Source organism: Heloderma suspectum, chromosome 15 (assembly GCF_057233095.1).
Source record: "Heloderma suspectum isolate Gila_16-S chromosome 15, 16-S_ref, whole genome shotgun sequence".
Lineage (NCBI taxonomy): Eukaryota > Metazoa > Chordata > Lepidosauria > Squamata > Helodermatidae > Heloderma > Heloderma suspectum.
The window spans coordinates 2,785,568-2,807,510 of NC_139472.1; the positions used below are offsets into that span (position 1 = coordinate 2,785,568).

The 21,943-nt window shown below is 47.5% G+C and overlaps 1 protein-coding gene across 1 annotated transcript in view; it reads left to right on the forward strand.

The window, feature by feature from the left end:
* Nucleotides 1–21,943, forward strand: part of PAX7 (paired box 7) — a 173,055-nt gene that overhangs the window by 77,211 nt on the left and 73,901 nt on the right. Inside the window, 1 exon segment of the mRNA XM_084822026.1 lies at nucleotides 16,832–17,031. Coding sequence (XP_084678152.1) covers nucleotides 16,832–17,031 — 200 coding nt within the window.

The following is a 21,943-nucleotide window of genomic DNA, read 5'->3' on the forward strand; positions in this document are numbered from 1 at the left end:
AGCTGAAACGCTGATGAAGGCCTCTTGTCTGTTTTCCAGCTGAAATCATAAAGGGTGGGCCTTTGACCGCATTGTGGTTGGATCTTGCTTTCTTCAGTTAGCTGACTCATGTATATCTTCTCTGATTCGAATAAGTGCCCACTGTCATGTTGCAAAATTATATTAGAACTGTGCATCAACCCCCAGTTTTGACTCGGACCCCAATTCGGCACTTCGTAAAACCTGCCAAGTTTTGGAAGGACAGGTGAGGGGGCTAGGGAGTTAGGATAACTGAAAACCATTATTTGGGAAATTAATGACATTTATTATAAATTGGAGAAAGTGGATAGGGAGACATTTTTCTCCATCGCTGATAATACTAGAATGCAATGGGGTCATCCCATGAAGCTGATTGGTGGGAGATTCAGGACAGATCAAGGACTTTCTCACACAGTGCAGGGTTCAACTATCCAATTCCCTTCTACAAGATGTAGCGATGGCTACCAATTTGGATGGCTTTAAAAGGGGATTGGACAAATTCCTGGAGGAGAAGGCTATCAGTGGCTACTAATCCTGATGGCTATATGTTACCTCCAGTATCAGAGGCAGTATATCTATGTACACCAATTGCTGGGGAACATGGGTGGGAGGATACTGTTACACTCGTGTCCTGCTTGTGGGACTCCCGTGGGCATCTGGTTGGCCACTGTGTGAACAGAATGCTGGACTAGGTGGACCCTTGATCTGATCCTGCATGGTTCTTCTGATGTTCTTATGTTGAAAGAAAGAAAACCAGTTTAAGACTTCTTTCATAGTGATGCCTGGTGGTGCATCTTACAGTCCTATCCTTGTCTTCTCTCAAAACACAGTAATTGGAGCGCCCCTGATAAAACATGCCATAGAATTAGAAAATGGGCCTGTCAGTCACTCAACTGCACTCCCTTCCCCTGCTTATAATCAGCATTTAGAGAAACAAAACTAAAAGACACTATTTGCAGGAGGAGACATAAGCTTGCTGTGTTTCCAAAACACGAGTCACTGTTCTTCAGAGGGAGGCCCATGTCACCTTGGAAAGCAACAGAACAAGACCAAAGTAGCCCAGTTTTGCTCAGGCTTTGGGCTTAAGACATACCAACTGTCCACTCCAGACATCTAGCAAGTCTGGACTCTTGTATTATGGTGTGAGTTTTTCAAGACATTTATGTTCATCCTTAAAGTGCCGCAACTTCCGAAAGATGGCGGGGAGAGAAAAGAAAAAGAGGGATACCCTTATTCTTCTTTCTTCATTGCCTTTGAGAATGTAAGAGCATTGGGGGGGAGGGTTATGCTGGATCAAACTAAAGTCCCATCTCCTTCTGCATCCCACTTTCCAACAGATGCTTTTAGAAAAGGATTAAAAGCCAGGCCATGAAAACAACAACCTTCTCCCCCTTATTTGTTTTCCAGCGTTTTGATATTTAGAGGTACACTGCACTGCTACTGAATGGGGAAGTTCTAATGAGCTTGTCTTGCTGGAATGAACCACAGGTCCATCTCATCCAGCGTTCTATCTCCAGCCAGATCATAGAATCCTAGAGCTTCGGCTATTGGGCAGTATGGAAATGAAATAAATAAATAAATAAATAGAATGTTTGAGTTGGGAACACAGGGCAGCATCCAAAGGGGCTGTTGCACAAGCCCCCCCCCCCCGCCATTCCCATTGTGCAAGCTGCTTGTGCGATGGTGATTTAATGCTTCTTATAGGAGGCCCTGAAATGAGTGGAAACACTCATTTCTGGATCGGGACAGGTCAGCGGGGCTCCCACTAATTAATAATCCCTATACATTTGTGGGTAAGCTATACTCATAAATTGTGATTTTGCAGATAATGGCAGCCATAGATGGTGCCATTTACACAACATCGTAGGCGAACATCGCCTGCAATGTTGCGAAAAGGGCACCATCTATGGCTGCCATTATGTGCAAAATCATGATTTATGAGTATCGCTAACCCACAATTTCCCACAAAATGGTGGCTTGCAGGGCAGTGGGACGCCACGCACTGCTTGGCCATGGACCATCCAGCAGCTTGTTCTGCACACCGAACAAGGTTGAGCAGCTAACGGGGAGCTGGGTGCGAGGTGGGCAAGCTCAACTCTCCCTACTCCTTTACTTCCTGCCTGCCCCATGGGGACCACCACTGATCAGAGGAAGGAACTGTAGGTGGTTCATGGGATATTAATGCCACGAACCAGAATCCTCTGGGTCTGCAAGCCATGTGATCTGAGTGAGCCAATCCCATGCTGCTGGCTGAAAATATAAGTTCTTTGTTGTTACTATTACATTTATATCCCACCCTTTTTCTTCCTGTAAGGAACCCAAGGTAGCTCACATGGTGTGTGTCCCCCTCCTCCTCTCCGTTTATCCTCCCAATAACCCTGTGAGGTAGGTGAGGCTGAGAGTCAGTGACTGGCCCAAAGTCACCAAAGCTTCATGGTCAAATGGGGACTAGAACCTGGGTCTTCCCAGTCCAGCACTCTAACCACTACACCATGCCAGCTCTCTACTGTACTCCCTCAGCCTGGATAACTTGCTATGGATCCTGGGAATGCCACATTTTCTTCAGTATGTAAATCAGTCCACCATCTCACATTGGCTCTCAAAAAATCAGTACAATTGGAGGGTTGTCCAGTAGATTCCTTTATTTCACCCAGCGTTCACCAACCTGGGGCCCTACAGATGTTTTGGATTTCAACTCCCCGTAGGCCCAGCCAGCATGACCAATGGGCCAGGTATGCTAGGAGCAGTTGAACCAAACATTTAAAGGGCACCAGTTTGGCGAAGCCGGACAACCTCACCGTTTGCCTCGAAACGTTCTATGCCGAATGTTGCTGTGGGAGACACCTGCCCGGCCATTTCTTCAAAACCTACCAAGGGGGAAAATGCCACAACTCCCCATAAAGGCTGTTAATTCCAGCGGGGAACTTTTGCTACAGCTAGACACAGTCAGCAGTGTGATGTGGCCGCACAAAAGGCAAACATCATTTCAGGTTGCATCAATAGAAGTATAGTTTCCAACTCACGGGAAGTGCTACTTCCAATCTACTCTGGGCTGGTTGGACCTCACCTTGAATACTGTATCCATTTTTAGACACTATACTTGAAGAAGGATTCATATAAATTGGAACAAGTTCAGACAAGGGCAACAAAGATCAGGGGACTAGAAACTTCAGTCCTACAAGGAAAGATGGGTAAGTTTAGCCTTGAGAAGAGAAGGCTGAGGAGGGATACAATAGCACTTTTCCAGTCCCTAAAGGGTTGTCACGCAGAAGAGGGCTGCAACCTGTTTTCTACCATCCAAGACTAGGACACAAAATAACGGGCTTAAGTGACAGGAAGACAGATTTCAGTTGAACATCAGGAAAAACTTCCTAGCAGTCAGATAATGGAACCAACTACCTCGGGAGGTGGTGAGCTCTCCATCCCTGGAGTGTTCAAGCAGAGACTGGATAGCCATGTATCAGGGACGCTTCAAGCTGGATTCCTGCACTTACTGGAGAGTGGGGGTTGCATTCCATGGCCTAAATGACCCCTTCCAACTCTAGGATTCTATGACCTCCCAAAGGTTGCATCCTGCATCTGCCATGTCACAGCTGGGGAGGAGGGAGTATTGCTTATTGCTCTGTCCTTGGGTCTGCTCTTCATCATTTGGAGCTTCATTTGTATTTCTTTCTTCCTTTGGAGAGAATCCCACGTTCCCCTTTTCCTTGGCATTTGTGCTAAGGACTCCTTCTCCTCCTTGTTCTCCTCCATTTCTACCTCCCTTGCTCTCTTCCCCCCCCCCACCTCCAATTCTGAGTGTCTTTTCCAGGCTGTTGAAGGAGGAGGTTTTAATATTCAAGCCGCACCTTCTCCGAGAGCCTGCACAGAGGAACGATGTGCCAGAGTTTATTGATATCACTTGGGCCTGTCAGCAAACACATTCAACCATTAATGGCCCCCTAAGGTGCCTGTCCAGGCAGTTCTAAAGAGATCGGCACCAAAAAAAAATTAAATGCCCTTTTTCCCCCCGTTTTTGTCCAAGGTGAGACAATGCGGACGAGGGTTCTCTAGTGCGACAGATGACAGGGTTGATAAAGAGCCCGACGATGCAGGAATATCTTTCTTTTCACTCCTTGCTCCAATTCTTCTTTTTTGTCACATCTATTCTCTCTCTCTCTCTCTCTCTCCTTGGCTTTCTTCTCTGGGAAGAGAAGACCGGCTGAGGAGTTCAATTGCGGGCAACTCTCACGCAACTTTGATTCCCTCTCTCTCTCTCTTTTATAAAGCCAAGCTGGTTTCTTAAGACTTTTTTTTTTATGGTATCTGACTCTTGTCGTGGGCCAACACTGAAGGTGATTGGAGGGCAACCTTTTGCAATTGGCCTCTTTCTCCCCCCCCCCCCGCCATCCTATAAGTTCATTGTGATCATGTGTTTCTTCAATGGTGGCAAATTAATTTTACAGCTGGGAGGGTGGAGAAAGGGAGATTAGAAGCGTTGGAGACACAACCACAGACATGTTGAGGGAGGGCAACCAAAATGCTCAAGGGGATAGAGCAACTCCCCAATGCAGACAGGTTATGACATTTGGGACTTTTTAGCTTAAGAGGAAACGTGAGTAAGGGGGAGGCATTGTAGAGGCGTATAAAATGATGCTGACTGCTCATTGGAAGGACAGATACTGAAGCTGAGGCTCAAATATTTTGGCCACCTAATGCAAAGAGAAAACTCCCTGGAAAAGACCCTGATGCTGGGAAAGATTGAAGGCAAAAGGAGAAGGGGACGGCAGAGGATGAGATGGCTAGATAGCATCACCGATGCAATGAATATGAACCTGAGCACACTCCGGGAGAGTGCACAGGACAGGAAGGCCTGACGTGCTGTGGTCCATGGGGTCACGAAGAGTCAGACACGACTGAACGACTGAACAACAACAAATAAAATGATGCATGGTGTGGAGAAAGCAGATAGGGAGATGTTTTTCTCTGTCTCCGATAATACTAGAACCCAGCGGGATCATCCCATGAAGGTGATTGTTGGGAGATTTAGGACTGATTAAAGGAAAGACTTCTTCACACAGCACATAGTTGAACTGTGGAATTCACTATCACAAGATGTAGCGATGGCCACCAATTTGGATGGCTTTGAAAGGGGGGTGGACAAATTCCTGGAGGAGGGTATGGCTATCAAGGGCTACTAGTCCTGATGGCTCTATGCTCCCTCCAATATCAGAGGCAGTAGGCCTATGTACACCAGTTGCTGGGGAACATGGGTAGGAGGCTGCTCTTGCCCCATTGTCCTGCTTGTGGGTCTCCCGTGGGCAGCTGGTTGGCCACTGTGTGAACAGAATGCTGGACTAGATGGACCCTTGGTCTGATCCAGCAGGGCTCTTCTGATGTTCTTACATTTTTATCATTTGGGAGGCAGAAATGAGAGCAAAGAAGCAAGGTCAGTTTGATCTCTTAGAGAACCACGGATAGTATGACTTAGAAAAGGTAGTGAAAAGGATAACCAGAATGAAGAAGGGCTCAGAACATCTTCCATGCAAGCAAAAGCTAAAATGTTGGGGGCTTTTTATTTAAGGGCCGGCTGTTGCTGCACTTCCAGCCCAAGGGCCAATTTCAAATTCAGAGGAGCCCTCGGGGGCTGTGCTCCAGGGGTGGGCAGGGCCCAAGGCAAAAGGAGTGGGGCCAAAAATATCAGCCTATTTTAGCTTAAGACTCTGACTGCCAGTGACTAGACCTTTGGAGAGGCATTTCAACCTTTTAGAATGAGGGTGGGGAAAACCACAGAGATGCCAGGAAACCATCAAATGGCTGGTGACTGTGGGAAAAGTGTGGCCATCTGAGAAATCCCAGGTAAGCTGGGTTGGAACACCCAGAGGTCCCCATTTGACCCCTGGACCTAAAGTTCTCCACTCCTTTCTTACGTGATGTTTTCATAAGTCAATGTTAACAATTAATAGACCCATCCTCCATGCATTTTGTCCAGTCCTCCTCCTCCTCTTCTTTTATGCCATCTGTCAGAAATGAATCTGAGCACGTGGAGATGTCTGGCAGCTCAGATTTGGAATCAGAATGGGAACAGGCAGAACAGAGGGAGGCACCCTCCCTAGTGAGCCCAGATACGGCGAGACTTTTTTCCCCAAGACCCTGGCACACAGATGGCCCAGCCTGAACGGGTCCCATCTTCCTCCACCATGAGAAGTTTCAAGTTTCAGAGAAGGAGGACCAAGGGCGTGACTCGAGGGACGGTAGGGTCCGTCGCAGAGTGAAGTGGGAAAAGTTAGCAGTGGGGCTTGGACACTCTACCCGGTTGGCCACTCGTGGAAGCAAACATGAGTGGGAGCCACCCCAAGGGAGGGGCATCCCTGCAGAGTGAGTCTGGCTGAGAAGTTCATGCCCAGACTGCTGGCAACTTCTCTAACTTCCCCTTTGTCTCCTCCATTGCTATTCGTAGATGTGTGGATTAGCTGGTCCTATGCGGTCTGAGAGTTTCCTAGAACCTGCATTTGTAAAGAAGCTAGTGGTTAACTAATAAACTAGTGTTAGCCCAAAGCCTTGTTTCCTGGAGTGTGTTAATTGCGAAGGGAAAAGACATAGGAACGTGGCACCATCTAAGCTCATGTCCGTCAATGCATCCTGTGGCAGTGTGTGCCCTAAGCAAATTCTGCCCGATGCGCAGATGCTCTTTTGTTAGTCCTCAACTGACTGGCAAATCAGCTCAATCAAATGGCCCCAGGTTCTTGTATTATAAGAGCGTGGGGGGATCCCTCTCTCTCCATAACATTCACATTTTTTTTTATCAACCTCTACCACAACCCACTGGCGCCTATTGGCCAAGAGAGTTCCAGAGAGGCAGCATATCTCTGACTTACCCATGTCACAAAAACAAGAGAGGTGTTGGCTGTGTGACCCCTTCTTTGGGCACTTCCTGAAAGCAACTGAGCGGAAAGTGTTGGGAACAGAATCCTGGACTAGTTGGGCCAATGGTGCATTTCAACAAGGAGGTTCTTAAGTTCCTGTTGGCCATGATGTTTAGGAACAGAACCTCCATGTGCAGACACAGCCTAGCTTTGAATACTAGATGGTCTGGGCAAAGAACAGGGCGGGGAGCTCATCGCTGCGTCCTGGTTATGAGCTTCACAGAGCAATCTGTCCGGCCATTGCGAGAGACAGAATACTAAATGAGAGAGGGACCTCCTATTCATCACCTTTCTGTACTAAAAAGACAGAGGCTTTAGTTTTAAAAAAAAATCTGTGTCATGCTTCACAGGGCAAGGTTTCCCACAGTATCGGTGCAGCCATTGAGAAGACCCTGTCTCTCTTCGCCATCAACCATCCTTCCACCCTAGGTGGGGCAGAGAGAAGGATCTCTCCTTTCTGATCTATGGGAGCAGGCAGGATGGTGTGGGAGGAAGTGATCCTTGTAGTATCCTGAAGCCAAGCCTATCATTATCATCATCATCATCAAGATTTCTTAGATGCCTTTCTCACACACACAAAAAGATTCAAGGCAACTGACACCAGAACTAAAACACACAAAACTGAAAGCAGCTAAAAGCAATTACCCACCAAAATGCCACTGCCCCGTAAAACAACTAGAACATCAGTGACAGCCATAAACAATTCAACTGATGCATTAAAGAACCCATTGTATGCCATCACATACATGGGAATAGAGGAAAGTCTTAACCTGGTGCTGAAAAGATGAGAATGTTGCTGCCAGGCAGGCCTCACTGGGGAGAATCATAAAATAGTAGGACAGGAAGGGGCCTATAAGACAATTGTGTCCAACCCCCTAGAATAGCAGAACATTCCACAGTTTGGGGGGCCACCACTGAGAAGGCCCTCTCCCTTGTTGCCATCCTCCAAACCTCCCTCAGAGGAGGCCCTCAGATATCGAGCGTACTGTATAGATAGGAACATATATTTAGGGCAGTGATGGGCAAGTTGTGAAGTTTTGGCTTACAACTCCAATTAGCCCTCACCATAGGCTATGCTGGCTAAGGCTGATGGGAGTTGTAGGCCAAAAAGCCCTGAGTTAGGGCTTTCAAAGGTGAGCAGCAACACTTGGTGCCTAAGAGCAGAATAGCAACAAGACAGAGACAGAGACAGAGAGAGAGAGAGAGAGAGAACTTTCACTCTGCTTTCTACAGAAAATTGCTTGTCTTTGTAGTCAAATATCCAAGTTGTAAACCCCACAACAGGCATTGTCTCCAAATGCGGGTCTGTTACAGCTGACCAGTTCAGTGCCTGAGCAGAGAAAGAATCTTCCATCTGCCAAAGGCCCCCGACGCTAATGCGTCACGGAGCTCGCCGGTCCCCAGCTGAGCTTTAAATGACTTTTTCCATTTTCCTAGGCCAGCCGCCTGGACTGTTTGGTATTCCCGGACCACCCCGCCAATGCACGCTCACTCTCTCTCATTCTGCTGGGGCCGAATTACTAGATTAAAACGCATATCAACTATTACGCGATTGGTTTTTCTGCTTACGGCTTCACGCCACCGAACCTTAAACTATGTTAAACTGTAATCAAAACTGGATGAGGGGTGGGGTGTGGGGTTGAAGTGAGGAGTGGAGTGACAGGTTGGAAAAGGAGCCACTGAAATAAATCGCAGATGTAGGTGATTGGTTCTTTGCTGGCTCAATTCGTGGTGGCATCTTGTGCCTACCTCTGGAATATTTGTCAGTCCTACACTTGAGCATTTGGGGAGGGAGACCTTTATTCTGCAGACATTTTGATTTTATTTCATCCTGATCTTTCCCCTCTTTCTCATTTGGGGTTCGACAATCCATAAGACAGCCCTGCAAGAAAATTGTATGTGGGTGGAGGAACAAGTCTGGGTTTGTTCCACTTCATCAGCAGCATCTTTTGTGCTCATATAGTTGTACCCACATTTTCCTCTGGTGTAGGAAGGTCTTATTTGTATTTTGTTGGATTTAGCTACCTCTATATCCTTCCTTTTCTCCAAAAAACAGAAAGCCAGACAAAGGGGTGTCCAGCTGATGGTTGTGCAAGATAGCTGGAAGAATGGAGGAGGAGATGGGGAGGGGTCTCAAAAAAATTAACAACCAAGCAAGATGGCTCTATTTACTCCCTTGGGAACATTTTCTGATCCATCTGGTAAGCAGGAGGGGGGAAGCACAATTTCAAAATAACGAACACCACATTGGATAGAGCAGTGTGCATTAGAATAAATCAGGTCCCATGCTCACACACACACACACAAACCAATGAATTCTGCTAATCGGGGGCCCATCATGACCCTGAGTCAACCACACATTTGATCAATGGGATTGCTGCCTCTTGCAAAGAACAAGCGATGACGATACACCATCTGATTCCATTGTTGTTGCAACTAGGAATGTACGAGAATTTTGTTCCTGTTCGCAAATTGTGCAAAGATGTCCCGTTTGCAACCCCAAATGCAAATACGAGCAGGAGCGTAATTCTAGGGAAATTCTCACCATTTCCCAGCCTTGCATTTGTGTTCAAAAGCGTGCACGTGTGCGCTTCTGAAAATGCACACTTGCACAGCTGCACACTTCCAAACTTTCACACACACCGCAAAGCTGTATTTTCATGCTTTAGCCTATGAGGGGAAAGTGCACAATTTTTGCATTTGAAAATCCACACTTTTCCTGTTCAGAAAATAGAAGTGAGAACAAGGCGAGATGAGCACTGAGGTGTGGAAAACAAAGAATCTCGATGAACCCAAATATGGAATCCACATGACTCGGAAAAAAGCTGGTCCGTTGCAGAATCCAGAGGTCGGATTCATGGACATGTGAACTCATTTGAATCCCTGCATATTTCTCTGACATCCCTACTTGTGGTACTGTTGTTGGACTTCAACTACCCAGGATCAAACCAGAGAGATAATTTCCTAACCAAGAGAAACTTAAGAGAAAGAACAGAAAATCTTTCTAAAATTGCACTACAAAATGTGTAGGTAACATTCAATGATTGAACCAGCTTCTCTGTCACGTACAAGGTTTATAAAGACAAATGAAACATATCACCACCCTGTTACAAACTTTACAGTCTCCAATTGCAAGTTGAATCTGTTGAATTGAACATTGCTGTTTCCCAAATTTATTTCAACTAGATAGTCCTCTTCAGTGGCAGGTTGACAAGACTTCAAATGTCTGCTTCAGCGTGGATCCAACACATCCAATATCAAACATCGTACCACTCAAGAAAAATCATAGAATCATAGAATAGTAGGGTTGGAAGGGGCCTATAAGACTATCAAGTCCAACCCCCCTGCTCAATGCAGGAATCCAGGTCAGAGCATCCCTGGCAGATGGCTGCCCAGCCTCGTCTTGAACACCTCCAGTGTGGGAGAGCCCACCTCCTCCCTAGGGAACTGGTTCCATTGTCATATTGCTCTAACAGTCAGGACGTTTTTCCTGACGTTCAGCCAGAATCTGGCTTCCTGTAGCTTGAGCCCATTATTCTGTGTCCTGCACTCTGGCATGATCAAGAAGAGATCCAGGCCTTCCTCCCTGGGACAACCTTTCAAGTACTTGAAAATACGTATAATTAGAGTGGATGCTGTGAAATACTCCTCTACTCAGATCAGCAGGGCCTGAATGCAAATTCTTCCTGCCCTCTAGTGAACTAGTGCAGGATCTTATTTCCAGCCAATCAGATGCCTCAAGGGGAATTCCCAAGTACGGCCTAAAGGCACAAGCCCCCCCTCCCCACTGCATTCTTTGTCCCAGTTTCTGGTACTCAGAGATATACTGCCTGTAACCATGGAAGTTCCATTTAGCATGGCTAACAGTTGTTGCAAGATGGAACCTTCTCAGTGAGTTTTAGTCTAATCCAGTCTTAAAGTTTGTGGCTACTTCAACCTCCAGCAGTGATTTCTGCAATTCAGTTCAACAGCTATGCCATGTAGTCCTTCCTTTGCTCTTTCCTGAGTCAAGGAACATGGGAAGCTGCCTTAGGAAGGATTCCTTTCTAGCCCTACCTGGAGATGCCAGAGATTGAATTTGGGACCTTCTGCTTGCAAAGCATGTGCTGTAGCACTGAGCTACAGCCCTTCCCTAAGATTCTAGTCCTCGGGGTTCTGTATAAAGGGCTAATTTAAACAGGAACATGGGAATCTGATCTACACCAAGTCAGACCCTTGGTTCATCCAGCCCAGTACTCTTTACTCTGACTGGCAGCCATGGGTGTCCAGGATTTCAGGCAGGAAACCCAATGCTATCTGGAGGTACCAGGGATCAAACCTGGGACTTTGTTACTGGAAAGCAGGAGCTCTGCCATTGAGCTATGACCCTTCCCCTAAAAATAAGATATGATTCCAGTCCTCATGAATAAAGGACTAATTTAAATAGGAGCATGGGAAGCTGCCTTCTACCGAGTCAGACCTGGGTCCATCTAGCCCAGAACTGCCCACACTGATTGGTAACAGTTTGGCTCTCCAGGGTTGGAGGCTGGAATTTTCCCAGCCGTACCTGGACATGCTGGGGCTTGAACCTGGGACCCTCAACCTGCAAAGCAAGGGCTCAACCACTGAGCTACAGTCCCTCCCATCCTTCTGGTGGAAGAGGTTCAGCCAGATGAAGGGTAGATATGAAATCTAGGCTTGCATCTTCAGAGTTGGCAAATATTTCCACCTGGTTACATCTGCCAGCCAACAAGCTGCTTGGTAGGAGCGGTGGGATGTCCAACAGACTCTTAGGAGAGGGGGATTAAAACAGTCCAGATGGGACCATATGAGGGAGAAACAGAGATAGAAATGGAAGAGGAGAGAGAGGGAGTACAAGAAAGGAGGCGCGTTGGAGAGAAATGCATCCAAGCTTTAGCCGATCCCACTGTCTCGCTCCGAATGTGCAGGCAGTCCGATCTCTGGTTTAATGAATGCGCCCCCATGTCTGGGCTGGATGGAGAATCCTTCTAGACAGCACTGAGGTGCTTGAGGCATAGACAGCAGGTCCTTGGCGTGCCTCGAGGGTTCGAGTCGAGCCTGGAGGGTCTCGCCGTGGCCAATTTCTGCCTAATCCTGTTGATTAATTTAACTTTAAGGCCTAAAGAGTCTCCCTGAAGCGGTTGTGGGGGTGGGGAGGAGGTATGTAAGGATGATGCGAGTGGGAGGGCAGGGAGAGAAGGGAGGAAGAAAGGGAAAGCTCTTCCTTTTCGTATTTGGCTATATAGAACAAGCCCTGTTCCAAAGGAGAAGGTTGGGTGCCCCCCAAAAGCTGATGCAAATCCAGAGCTTGGGAAAAGAAGATGTGGACATGAGACTGTTAGACAATCACCGCTAATGGAAATCATGACAGAAAGAGAGATGGTGGTTAGGCAGGATAGTCGAATGGGAAGGAGGGACAGGTACAGTCAGAGCCTTGGTTGAGGGTAGGCATGGCCGGGCATCTGTCGAGGGCCCACACCCCAGCAGGGGCCCACTGAGAAGAGCCCCCTGGAGTTGCTCCTCCTCTTCCCCATCGCACCCTGCCTGTTCACTGCCTCTCGCTCCGGCCCAGACAAGGGTGGTGGTGAGGAAGAGGAGCGGGAGATGCCGCGGTCTCCTTGCTCCTGGGCTCTCTGCCTGCCAAGCAAGCGAGTGGTAAGAATTGGGGCAGTATCAAGGGTAGGCATGATGGGGCACCTGCCAAGGGCCCACACTCCAGCTGGGGCACACTGATCAGAGCCCCCTGGAGTTGCAAGCAAATGCTAGCAAGGATGAGAAAGAAGCGGAGGAGGAGCAAGAGCAGGTTGTGACCATGGCAGTGAGGAAGTTGACTCACTGGTGGTGGGGGCCCACGGAGGGTCCTTCGCCCAAGGGCCCTCCAAAACCTGGAGCCAGCACTGGGGAGAGTGGACCCCGAGGTGCTCCTCTGTGAATTTCCTCAGCAGCGATACAGCGTTGTGAGCTATCCCTGTTCTAACACAAAGTATTTGAGGATGGCGTGATCTTGAATGGGCAGTTCAGACCCATTCGCTTAACCAAAGCCCTTCCCCTGGTGGAGATGAAATCTGCTAGAACTGGTTTGTTGACATGGATCAACACAGCCGGCTGCATTTTTGGACTCTCCTTGGAGGCTAGCTGTGGGGCCTGTCACCACAAGCACCTGCACTTCAAAACTGACCACTAAGCCACTGGTCCCACTGGGAAGTAGTGATGCCTTAACTTTGACTTGACCGAACTGGCACCCTCCAGATGGGTGGGACTACAGCTCCCATCATGGGCATGGTGGCCTGGGATGATGGTTGTTCTGAAGAGCCTCAGGTTGGGGAAGGCTGCCTAAACATTTATTGATTTGTTACATTTATATCCTGCCTTTCTTCCAAGGAGCCCAAGGCAGCATATCCTCCTCCTCCATTTTTATCCTCATAACAACCCTGGGAGGTAGGTCAGGCTGAGAGTCAGGGACTGGCCCGAAGTCCCCCAGTGGGCTTCATGGGTGAATGGGGACTTGAACCCAGGTCTCCCTGGTCCCAGTCCAACACTAACCACTACATCACACTGGATCTCAACTGTAAGGTGAGCCTTAACAGTACTCAAGTACTTACTGCCTTAACAGTAGGGTGACCATCAATGGGCACTTCTGTTGGGCAAATATAAAATGATTTGGTGGAGATTTGGGAGAGAAAATAAATAGAACCATCCAAGACTGATGTTGGGCCGTCTCCACGTCTACATAAGAACATAAGAACAGCCATGCTGAATCAGATCAAGGGTCTACCTGGACCAGCATTCTGTTCACATCCATTATGGGTGCAATCCTAATGCATGTTTAGACAGAAAAAACATCCTACAACTCCCAGCATTCTCCAGGCAGTATGGCTATCTGGGGAATTCTGGGAATTGTAGGACTTCTTTTTTTCTAAACATGCATAGGATTGTGCCCTGAACCAGAGTGGTTTGCCTTGCTCAAGAGGGATCTGGTCCTTGTACCTACAATTCTCCAATGAATCCACCCGCTTTCGATCCATTATAGAAGAATGGACACCAAAAATGCACACAATACTAAAAATAACACAGGAATGCATTATCATAGAGGAAGTCACTTGCAAAAAAAGAAGACATATATTAGCAAAAAAAGTGTGCACAACAAATACACATATAAAAAGTGGTGAAAATGTATGTGGATTTCCATGCACACTTTAAAAAGTAAAATCCCTACATGGATGTAGAATCATACTTAGGGTTAGGGATATATGAGAAATTTGTTTCAGTTTGTTTTTGATGAGGATTTTACCCAGTTCACACCTTCCAGATCGAACATAGACTTGGAGGCAATCAGCAGTCAAAGTCCATGTCTCCGAGCTTGGAGTGTGATTCACAGACACCCCCCCACCCCACCCTGCATCAAAATGTGTTCAACAGCATGCATACATCTCAACATGCACACATTTCAAAAACATATACAATTGATGTGTACTTCTGGAGAAAATGCACATGGAAATAAGCAGAGATTTTCATGTGAAAAGAAAATAACGAAGCTCTCAATCTGATACGAGCTTCGAGATAGAATTTGGAGAACTTCAGCAAGCTTGATTTTTGCTGTTTCGCACAACCCCACTTAAGGTTGGAAAAAAAGAAATGGAACCGAACCGAAATGGACAGATTTGCCCATCCCTAGAAATGGCATGCTTTGATGTGGCCAGAGTGGTATGCGAGGAGAAGAGAACAGCCGGGGGGGGGGGGGATCAAAGGATAGTTGGCCATAAAGAGATGGGAAGGCAGGCTGGGTTTTAGGATGCAATCTAGCATGTACAAACACATTAATTGTGGAACGCGGAGCGGATTGGCTGTATTCTTGAGTGAAGATGGATGGAGACGTTGAAGCCGAGATGGGACAAGGAAGGGGCAGCAGAGGGATTTAGGATGGTGAGTAAAGGTTAGGGATGATACCGAATTCCATAATTAGTTGGCTTGTTGGTCAAAACTAAGGATGTACAGATTTTGTCTAATCCATCCCATCTGTGTTTTGTGGCTTATCAGGCATCATCTGTTCCACTCATTGATGGAATTGTATTTTTCCCCCTCTTTTGGAAAACTACGCAAAAAGAGTCTGCCGCAATTTTCGTAACATTTGCGTATTTTTCTGAGCTGATCGAAAGTCAGTGAGCAAAGGGCGCGCACACACAAGATAGCGCTACACAGCAGAGGCTGAAGAGGGATCAGACATGAATAAAATGTGGTGTGTGCTTTTTTTAATGGCATATATAGTCACATGTTTTCAACTGACTTTCATACGACTAAATTTGCAAACAATTCCAGGAAGTAAAAAAGCCGGTCTGCAAGTCCACAAAATCTGCACAACTCAGAAGATGTCACTCTGCTGAGGAATCCACAGGTTGGATTCATAGAAATCCGAAGTCATTTGAATCTGGATTTCTCCGACATCCCTAGTTGCAACTCATCCATTCATAATGCTCACCTTTGTCGCAAGCTTGAAATGATGGATTCCAAATTTGCAATTTAGTTGATTGCAAGCTTCGGAGCATGCGTAGTGAAGTGGCACACACAGTTTCCCCCAACGTACATTTTCAGACATCCCTCCAACTAGACCCCGCCCCCCGCAATAACTTAAAGCAACCTCTGTCGAGGAGGACTTTGCAGACCCATCTCTATACCAGCAGGGAGACCACATGAAAACAACCAATCAGGAAGGAGCCACGCAAGATGGTGATGCATAGCATCATGTCTCAATACACAATAGCGATTGATGCCCCCCCCAAGATGCACCTTGATATTGTGCATGTGCAAAAGCTCACATACACCAAATTAGATTTCGTGTTAAAGGAGAACTCTTGTCCGAGCTCACATGGGTGGATTTGTTACTTTCCGAGTAAATAACAAATCCATTCAGGGGAAGTTCACCCATCACCCAGAAATGTAAATACTGAGGACAAGCTGCATGGAATGACAATACCAAAACTGATTCTGGGTTTGTTTTGTGATGTGCGAGTGCAGCAATGTCCCATTGCTTTTCATCCATTCCTCCTCCTTGCAGAACCTTTCCATAAATGCACATAGCTTGAAAGTTCTTTGCTACCCGACCACAAGTGCTGTATAGTTTATGGACATTGGGTTCGATTCTGTCGAAATGCTTTTGTTCCTAAATTACCACCATGGGCTAAAAAATGGGTATGTTTTTCATTACTCACACTAGTTCCTGTTTGGGGGTTGGGAACTGTCGTTTCTCTCACTGCGGTAGCAGAACTGATTTCAGCTGCCACCATTTTATTTCCTAGAATGGCCCAGATGTTTTATCATTTGCAGAGGGGGAGGGAATGGCAGCTTCCAATGGGGAGGCAACATTTTTGTGGCAGCCACCATTATCTTGCCTTGCAATGGCACAACATTTGGGGCATTCTTGGTGGGGTGGCAGTCTAAACTGCTGCTTCTTTCCCTCTTAGCTTTCTTCTTGTAATGTTCTGTGGCCCTTTGAGGCTTGGTGGGGAAGCTGGTAGGAAGATCAAGGCAAGAAGAAAATAGGACCTTGGATAGCTCCGAGTGGGTTGTGCTGGCTAGAGCTCTCTTCTAGTAGGACAATATGAGGATGTTGTCTCAGCATGAAGCTAAAGCCAAGTGAAGCCTGTTGTAGGCTGACACAACCTGTAGTGCAGTCAACTCTGCCCCCCCCCCCCGGGACTGTTAAAGGGCCCTTGCCTGATTTTGTAGCCTACGAGGCTGGGGAGCTTGAGCTTCTGTTGGGCACCCAGCCCTGAATAAGGCTGTTTTTCCTACCCCCTGTCCTCATCAGAGTCCTCTGCTGCACGCTTGAAGGCCCAAGGGCCGAGGGTCATGACACTGCTCAGATCGGCTCCCATTTCTATCACTCTCTTTCTTTCTTTTTCCGCCATCAGGCAACAGGCTGGATGAAGGATCCGATGTTGAGTCCGAACCGGACCTTCCCCTGAAGCGCAAGCAGCGTCGTAGCAGGACAACCTTCACAGCAGAGCAACTTGAAGAGCTGGAGAAGGCCTTTGAAAGGACCCACTACCCGGATATCTACACACGAGAAGAGCTCGCTCAGAGGACCAAGCTCACCGAGGCGAGAGTCCAGGTAAGAGAGGGGTGCCTGGGTGTGGCTAGAGCAATGCTTAAGAGAATACTCTGGAAGTGTACTAAATGGTTGCTAAGACTGGCCACTGGCCAGAGAAACAGCTATCCTACCTGGGCTTTTGTTTTTCAGGAAGTCACTCAAAAAAGAAGTGGCAAAGCCATATCATTCCAGAATAAAGCATTATTTTTAGCCCTATACTATAGGCCAGGAATAGGCCACCTTTTTTCCATTGTAGGCCTCATTGCCTTGGAGGTCATCTCTTTGGCAGAGGAGTGGGGGAGTGCATGCTGGCAGTGAGCAAAGGCAGAGCAGGTGGTAGGTGGGGTCAATGCCACCCCACTTCCTCTCTTGCTCTCAAGGCAGGGGTTCACAGCAACTTTGGAGTGGTTCACCCAGCCAGCCCTCCATGAGATGTATGACAATCATCAGCACCCCACACTTTTTCTCTCTGAAGAATCTCAAGAGAGAAAAAGGAGACCAAAAGAGTGTAGGTGGTGGTGGTCTTAAGTTTAGATCCTGACCAACCATTGTCATCTGTTGACAGATACATCTGACTGGCTGGTTTCTCTCTTGCTCTCCTTCCAGCAGCAGCTGATAGGAACTTTTTTGTGCATTTGTTTGGAAAGTTCCACAACTTGTGCAAATTACAGCTGAAGTTGGGAAATGTATGTATGTATGTATGTATTTTTACATTTCTATACTGCCCAATACCCAAAGCTCTCTAGGCAGTCCACAAAATTACTCAGATTCAGCTGTAATTTGTTATTTGCACAAATGTGGTCGTAATTTCTGCAAATTCAGCCATGATTTGCACAAATTGCTCAGAGATTTGCACAAACTGCAGAGCCTTCCCCCCCAAAATGTGCAAAATTCCCATACAATCTGCAAACTGTCCTGACTCAGTTCAGATCAAGTCAGGAACTGCAGCAAGAACCAAAACAAAGTTAGGAGGGCGAGCCTAGGAAAACCCATTGCACTCTGAAGAAAATGGATTTCTCCGACATCCCTATTTTGAACATGTCCATCAGGATGCTAACCAGGAAGAGGCATTTCTGTATTGCAATGTGTTTGATGCTTCTCATCAGTAGTGGGGTTTTTAAAACATGTAAGACGACCTGTACTAAGTTAAGTCCATATAGCCCAGTAATGTTTACTGGTACAGGCAGTAACTCTCCAAAATCTCAGCCAAAGGCAGATTTCAGTCCTGCTACCTGGAATGCTGGGAATTGAACCTGGGACCTTCTCCATGCAAAACATGTCCTTTACCACTGAGCTTTGGGCCCTCCGCAAAATGTCTAATGACGGGATCTCCTTAAACAAGGGTGGGGAAGCGCTTTCAGTCAAGGGCCAAATTCCATTTCAGAGAAGCTCTCTGGGGCTGCATTCCTGTGGTGGGCGGAGTTGAAGGCAAAAGGGGTGAAGCCAAAAATACCCCCCAAAAGACCAGCCTACTTTAGCTTAAAGCTGTCACTGCCAGTCACAGAGCCTTGGGAGAGGCATTTCAACCTTTGAGAAGCAGGGGGTGGAAATTGCACAAAGGCCAGGAAACAAACAAATGGTCAGCAGTCAGGGTAGAGCAGTGGGTACAAGAGAAGGGGGCGAGGCCAAATGAGGAACCCCTGGGGGGCAGTTTTGGACCCCAGGAGGGCCAGATTTGGCCCACAGGCCTAAGGCTCAACACCCCTGCCTTAAACATATAGCATAGTTTTATATAGAGTCAGACAATCCAAAGTCCTTTCCCAGGCCCTGTAACCAGAAATCCTTTTAACTGCTGTTCTGGGGACAGTGCACTTGAGATCTTCTGCATGCAAAACGGAGGCTCCAAGCTATCACCCCTTTTTCTTAGCTAGGCCGCTTTAAAAAAATACACACAAATGACGTGTAACAAATCAGTAACAGGCCCAAGCCCTGAATGAGTCAAAAGAACGGGGAGGTCTCCAGTGAATGTGTTTTTCAAAAATCCAAAGTTCTACTTTTAAAAATGAAAAATCTACACCCATCCCACACATGCGCATCATGTTGGCTTTGAGGGTTTTCTTGGAGAAACAAGATGGGTTACTTCTCCAAAAGATTTTCTTTGATCTTCATAGAAGACTGGCTATAGCATAAACCAATTTTCCCCAACCTGGTGCCTTACAGATGTTGGGGATGTCAATTCCCATCAGCCCCAGCCAGCATGACCAATGGTCAAGAATGCTGGGAGTTGTACTCCAATATATCTGGAGGCAGGCACACAGGTCACCTGGTCACTAGGGTTGTGCGAAGCCACCCCTGCCCCGGGGAGTGCTGCCCCCACTCAAGCCCCTCCAGACCCATGCTTGAGCCCCCACGAGCTTGGCGAGCCGCCCTCACCCAGGTCCCGTTCGCAAGCACCCGCCATTTTGCAGAGGGGTTTTGTTTTTTGTTTTCTTACCAAAAAGGAGCTAAGTCAAAATGTGCATATTTAAAGATGCACGCATTCAGGCTGGGAAAGCTTGATCTATGCAATATTAGAGGCATAATGCTCCTTTATCGTAAAGAAAATTCGCTCCTTTATCGTAAAAAAACCAACCGGCAATGGCAGGCTCTCGCGGACAGGTCCGGGTGAGTTGGGGAGCATCCGGGAGGGCGTGAGTGAGGCCAGGGGCTTGGTGGACGCGGTCTGGGGGTGCAGGCAGGGGGGTGCCCAACAGACTCCCGGACCTAGCTGGGCATCCGCACTATCCCTACTGGTCACAGACTTTTGCACTACAAGCAAGATGTATTGTCTTCCTACTGAAATTATAATAATTGAGAACCAGTGTGGTGTAGCAATTAGAGTGCTGGACTGGAGAGATCCAGGTTCTAGTCCCAATTTGACCATGAAGCTCACTGGGTGACTTCGAGCCAGTCACCGACTCTCAGCCTCACCTACCTCACAGGGTTGTTGTGAGGATGAAATGGAGAGGAGGAGGGCCGTGTCAGCCACCTCGGGTTCCTTGCAAGAGGAAAGCAGGCAGGATATATATGTCATAAATACAGTGAACATGTCTAAATTTTCATCTAGGCATATAAATTAACATATGCAAATGTTATGCAAATTGTTTCCTCTTTCGTCATCATTGTTGGTGATTCATATGTGGCCGCCCTACTCTTGACCAGGGACCTCACCCCAGTTCTCTCACCTGGAGCTGCCCTCATTCGTGTACTGAACCCCTTCAGAGAATCACATCCCGCCTCATTTTCCTGTCAGGGTCCCCCAGGCTGTTTAACAGCTGCATCACAGGCCAAAATCAAGAAAGTAAAGTGTTTTTCTGCCGCATTGGGGAGCAGTACTCCACGCCTGTTGAACGCAGGGGATGGAATAGCTTCACTTCTGATCGTACATATGTCTGTGCTGCTGCTCTCCCTCACTCGCTCCCTCTTTGCAAATGTACGGAGAAATTAAAGATGGAGGATTTTGAAGTGGAGGCCAAAAGGGGCGGGGGGGAAGGACAGCAGTGTTCTGATCCCAGTGCAATTTAATAGCCCCATGGGGACTCTCAGGAACCAAGCCCTTGTGCTTTGCTGATAAATCTTGGGTCATCACTGTGTGCAAACACACAAGGGGGGATAAGAAGTGTGAACAGATCAGTGGGTATAATAGAGTCTCTGGGGAGAGTGCTGGAAAGACGGGACTGGAGATACCAGCAGCAATGCTTTTCTGGGGGTGGGGAGTGAGCTCTTATGTTCTGAGATATCGCTCCCTTCCAGGGAGGCCTCTGTGAAGCCACAGTTAAAATTCCAGATGATTCCAGGGCCCAGGAGAACAGTGATGCTAGAGGCTGCTAAATTTCACCGACCTTCCCCATGTAGGGAGCTCTGTCTTAGGGATGTGCAGACCAGCCAAATGTAGCATTGTACGAGGAATTTGTTTCAATTAATTTTTGATCAGGATTTCCCCAGTTCACACCTTCCAGAGCAGACCTGGCTCAGATGCAACCTGCAGTTGAAGTCCATGTATTTCTGAGCTTGCAGTGCGATTTACAGATCACCAAAAAATGTGTTTGACAGCGTACGCACATTTGAAAAATGCGCATGAGAAAATGCGTGCTTTTGAAAAATGCACCTTCCAGCGAAGGCTGATGGGGCCAAGGCCGGGCCCAAGACAAAGGTCCTGCAGAGACACACTGGGCAGGCCCCTTTGCATGCGGGTGCTTCGGTTTCTGAATAAATGCAGCTGCGGGTGCTTTGGATGCTTCATGAATGAAAGGATGTGAATGTTCTTGCAGCACGTGGGCTGGCCGTCGCTGGCCTCGGCCCTGTCAGCAGGGCCAGATCCGAGGCAAGTGCGCTGTTCCGACAGCAGCAGGCTCCTTCCGTCTGAAGCCTTTGGGCTGTCATCATGCTGGGGCTAGAGAGGGGAAAGGCATCCACCCGCCCCCCTCGTTATTTGACGCTGTAATTTGCGGGCTCCCCCTGCCACCGCCGCCCAAGCCACTTCTCTGAGGCAATTTGCCCAAACCCCTTTGCTGGATTTCTGCGAGCAGCTGCTCTTTGACTTGCATTCCTGATGGCTTTCTCATCCCCGGAACCTGGCACGATCAGTTTCTTCCCACCGCTTTTAAGCCGTGTGCCCCCTTGTAAAATTTTCTGGGTATCAGAGCGGATCTTTTTACTGGCTCTCGGGACGGACAAATGTGAGTCCATCAAGTTCTTGACGAAAGCAGTTGCGGGGGGAGGCAGTGGTGTGGAAGCCAAGATTTGTTGGTAGGGTACGTTGCTGTTTTTTTAATAGTCGCATTGCAAACGCAGTTTACACCCTGCAGGGAACTGTCTGGCAACTTTGCGGGGAGATCCCCTGAACTCTTCTTCAAGACTTTGAGGACCTATAAAAAATAATATATATATTTTTAAAAATCCCAGACATGGGGGGGGGGGGAGAATGTACAGACTGTACTAACTAATTTTTCCT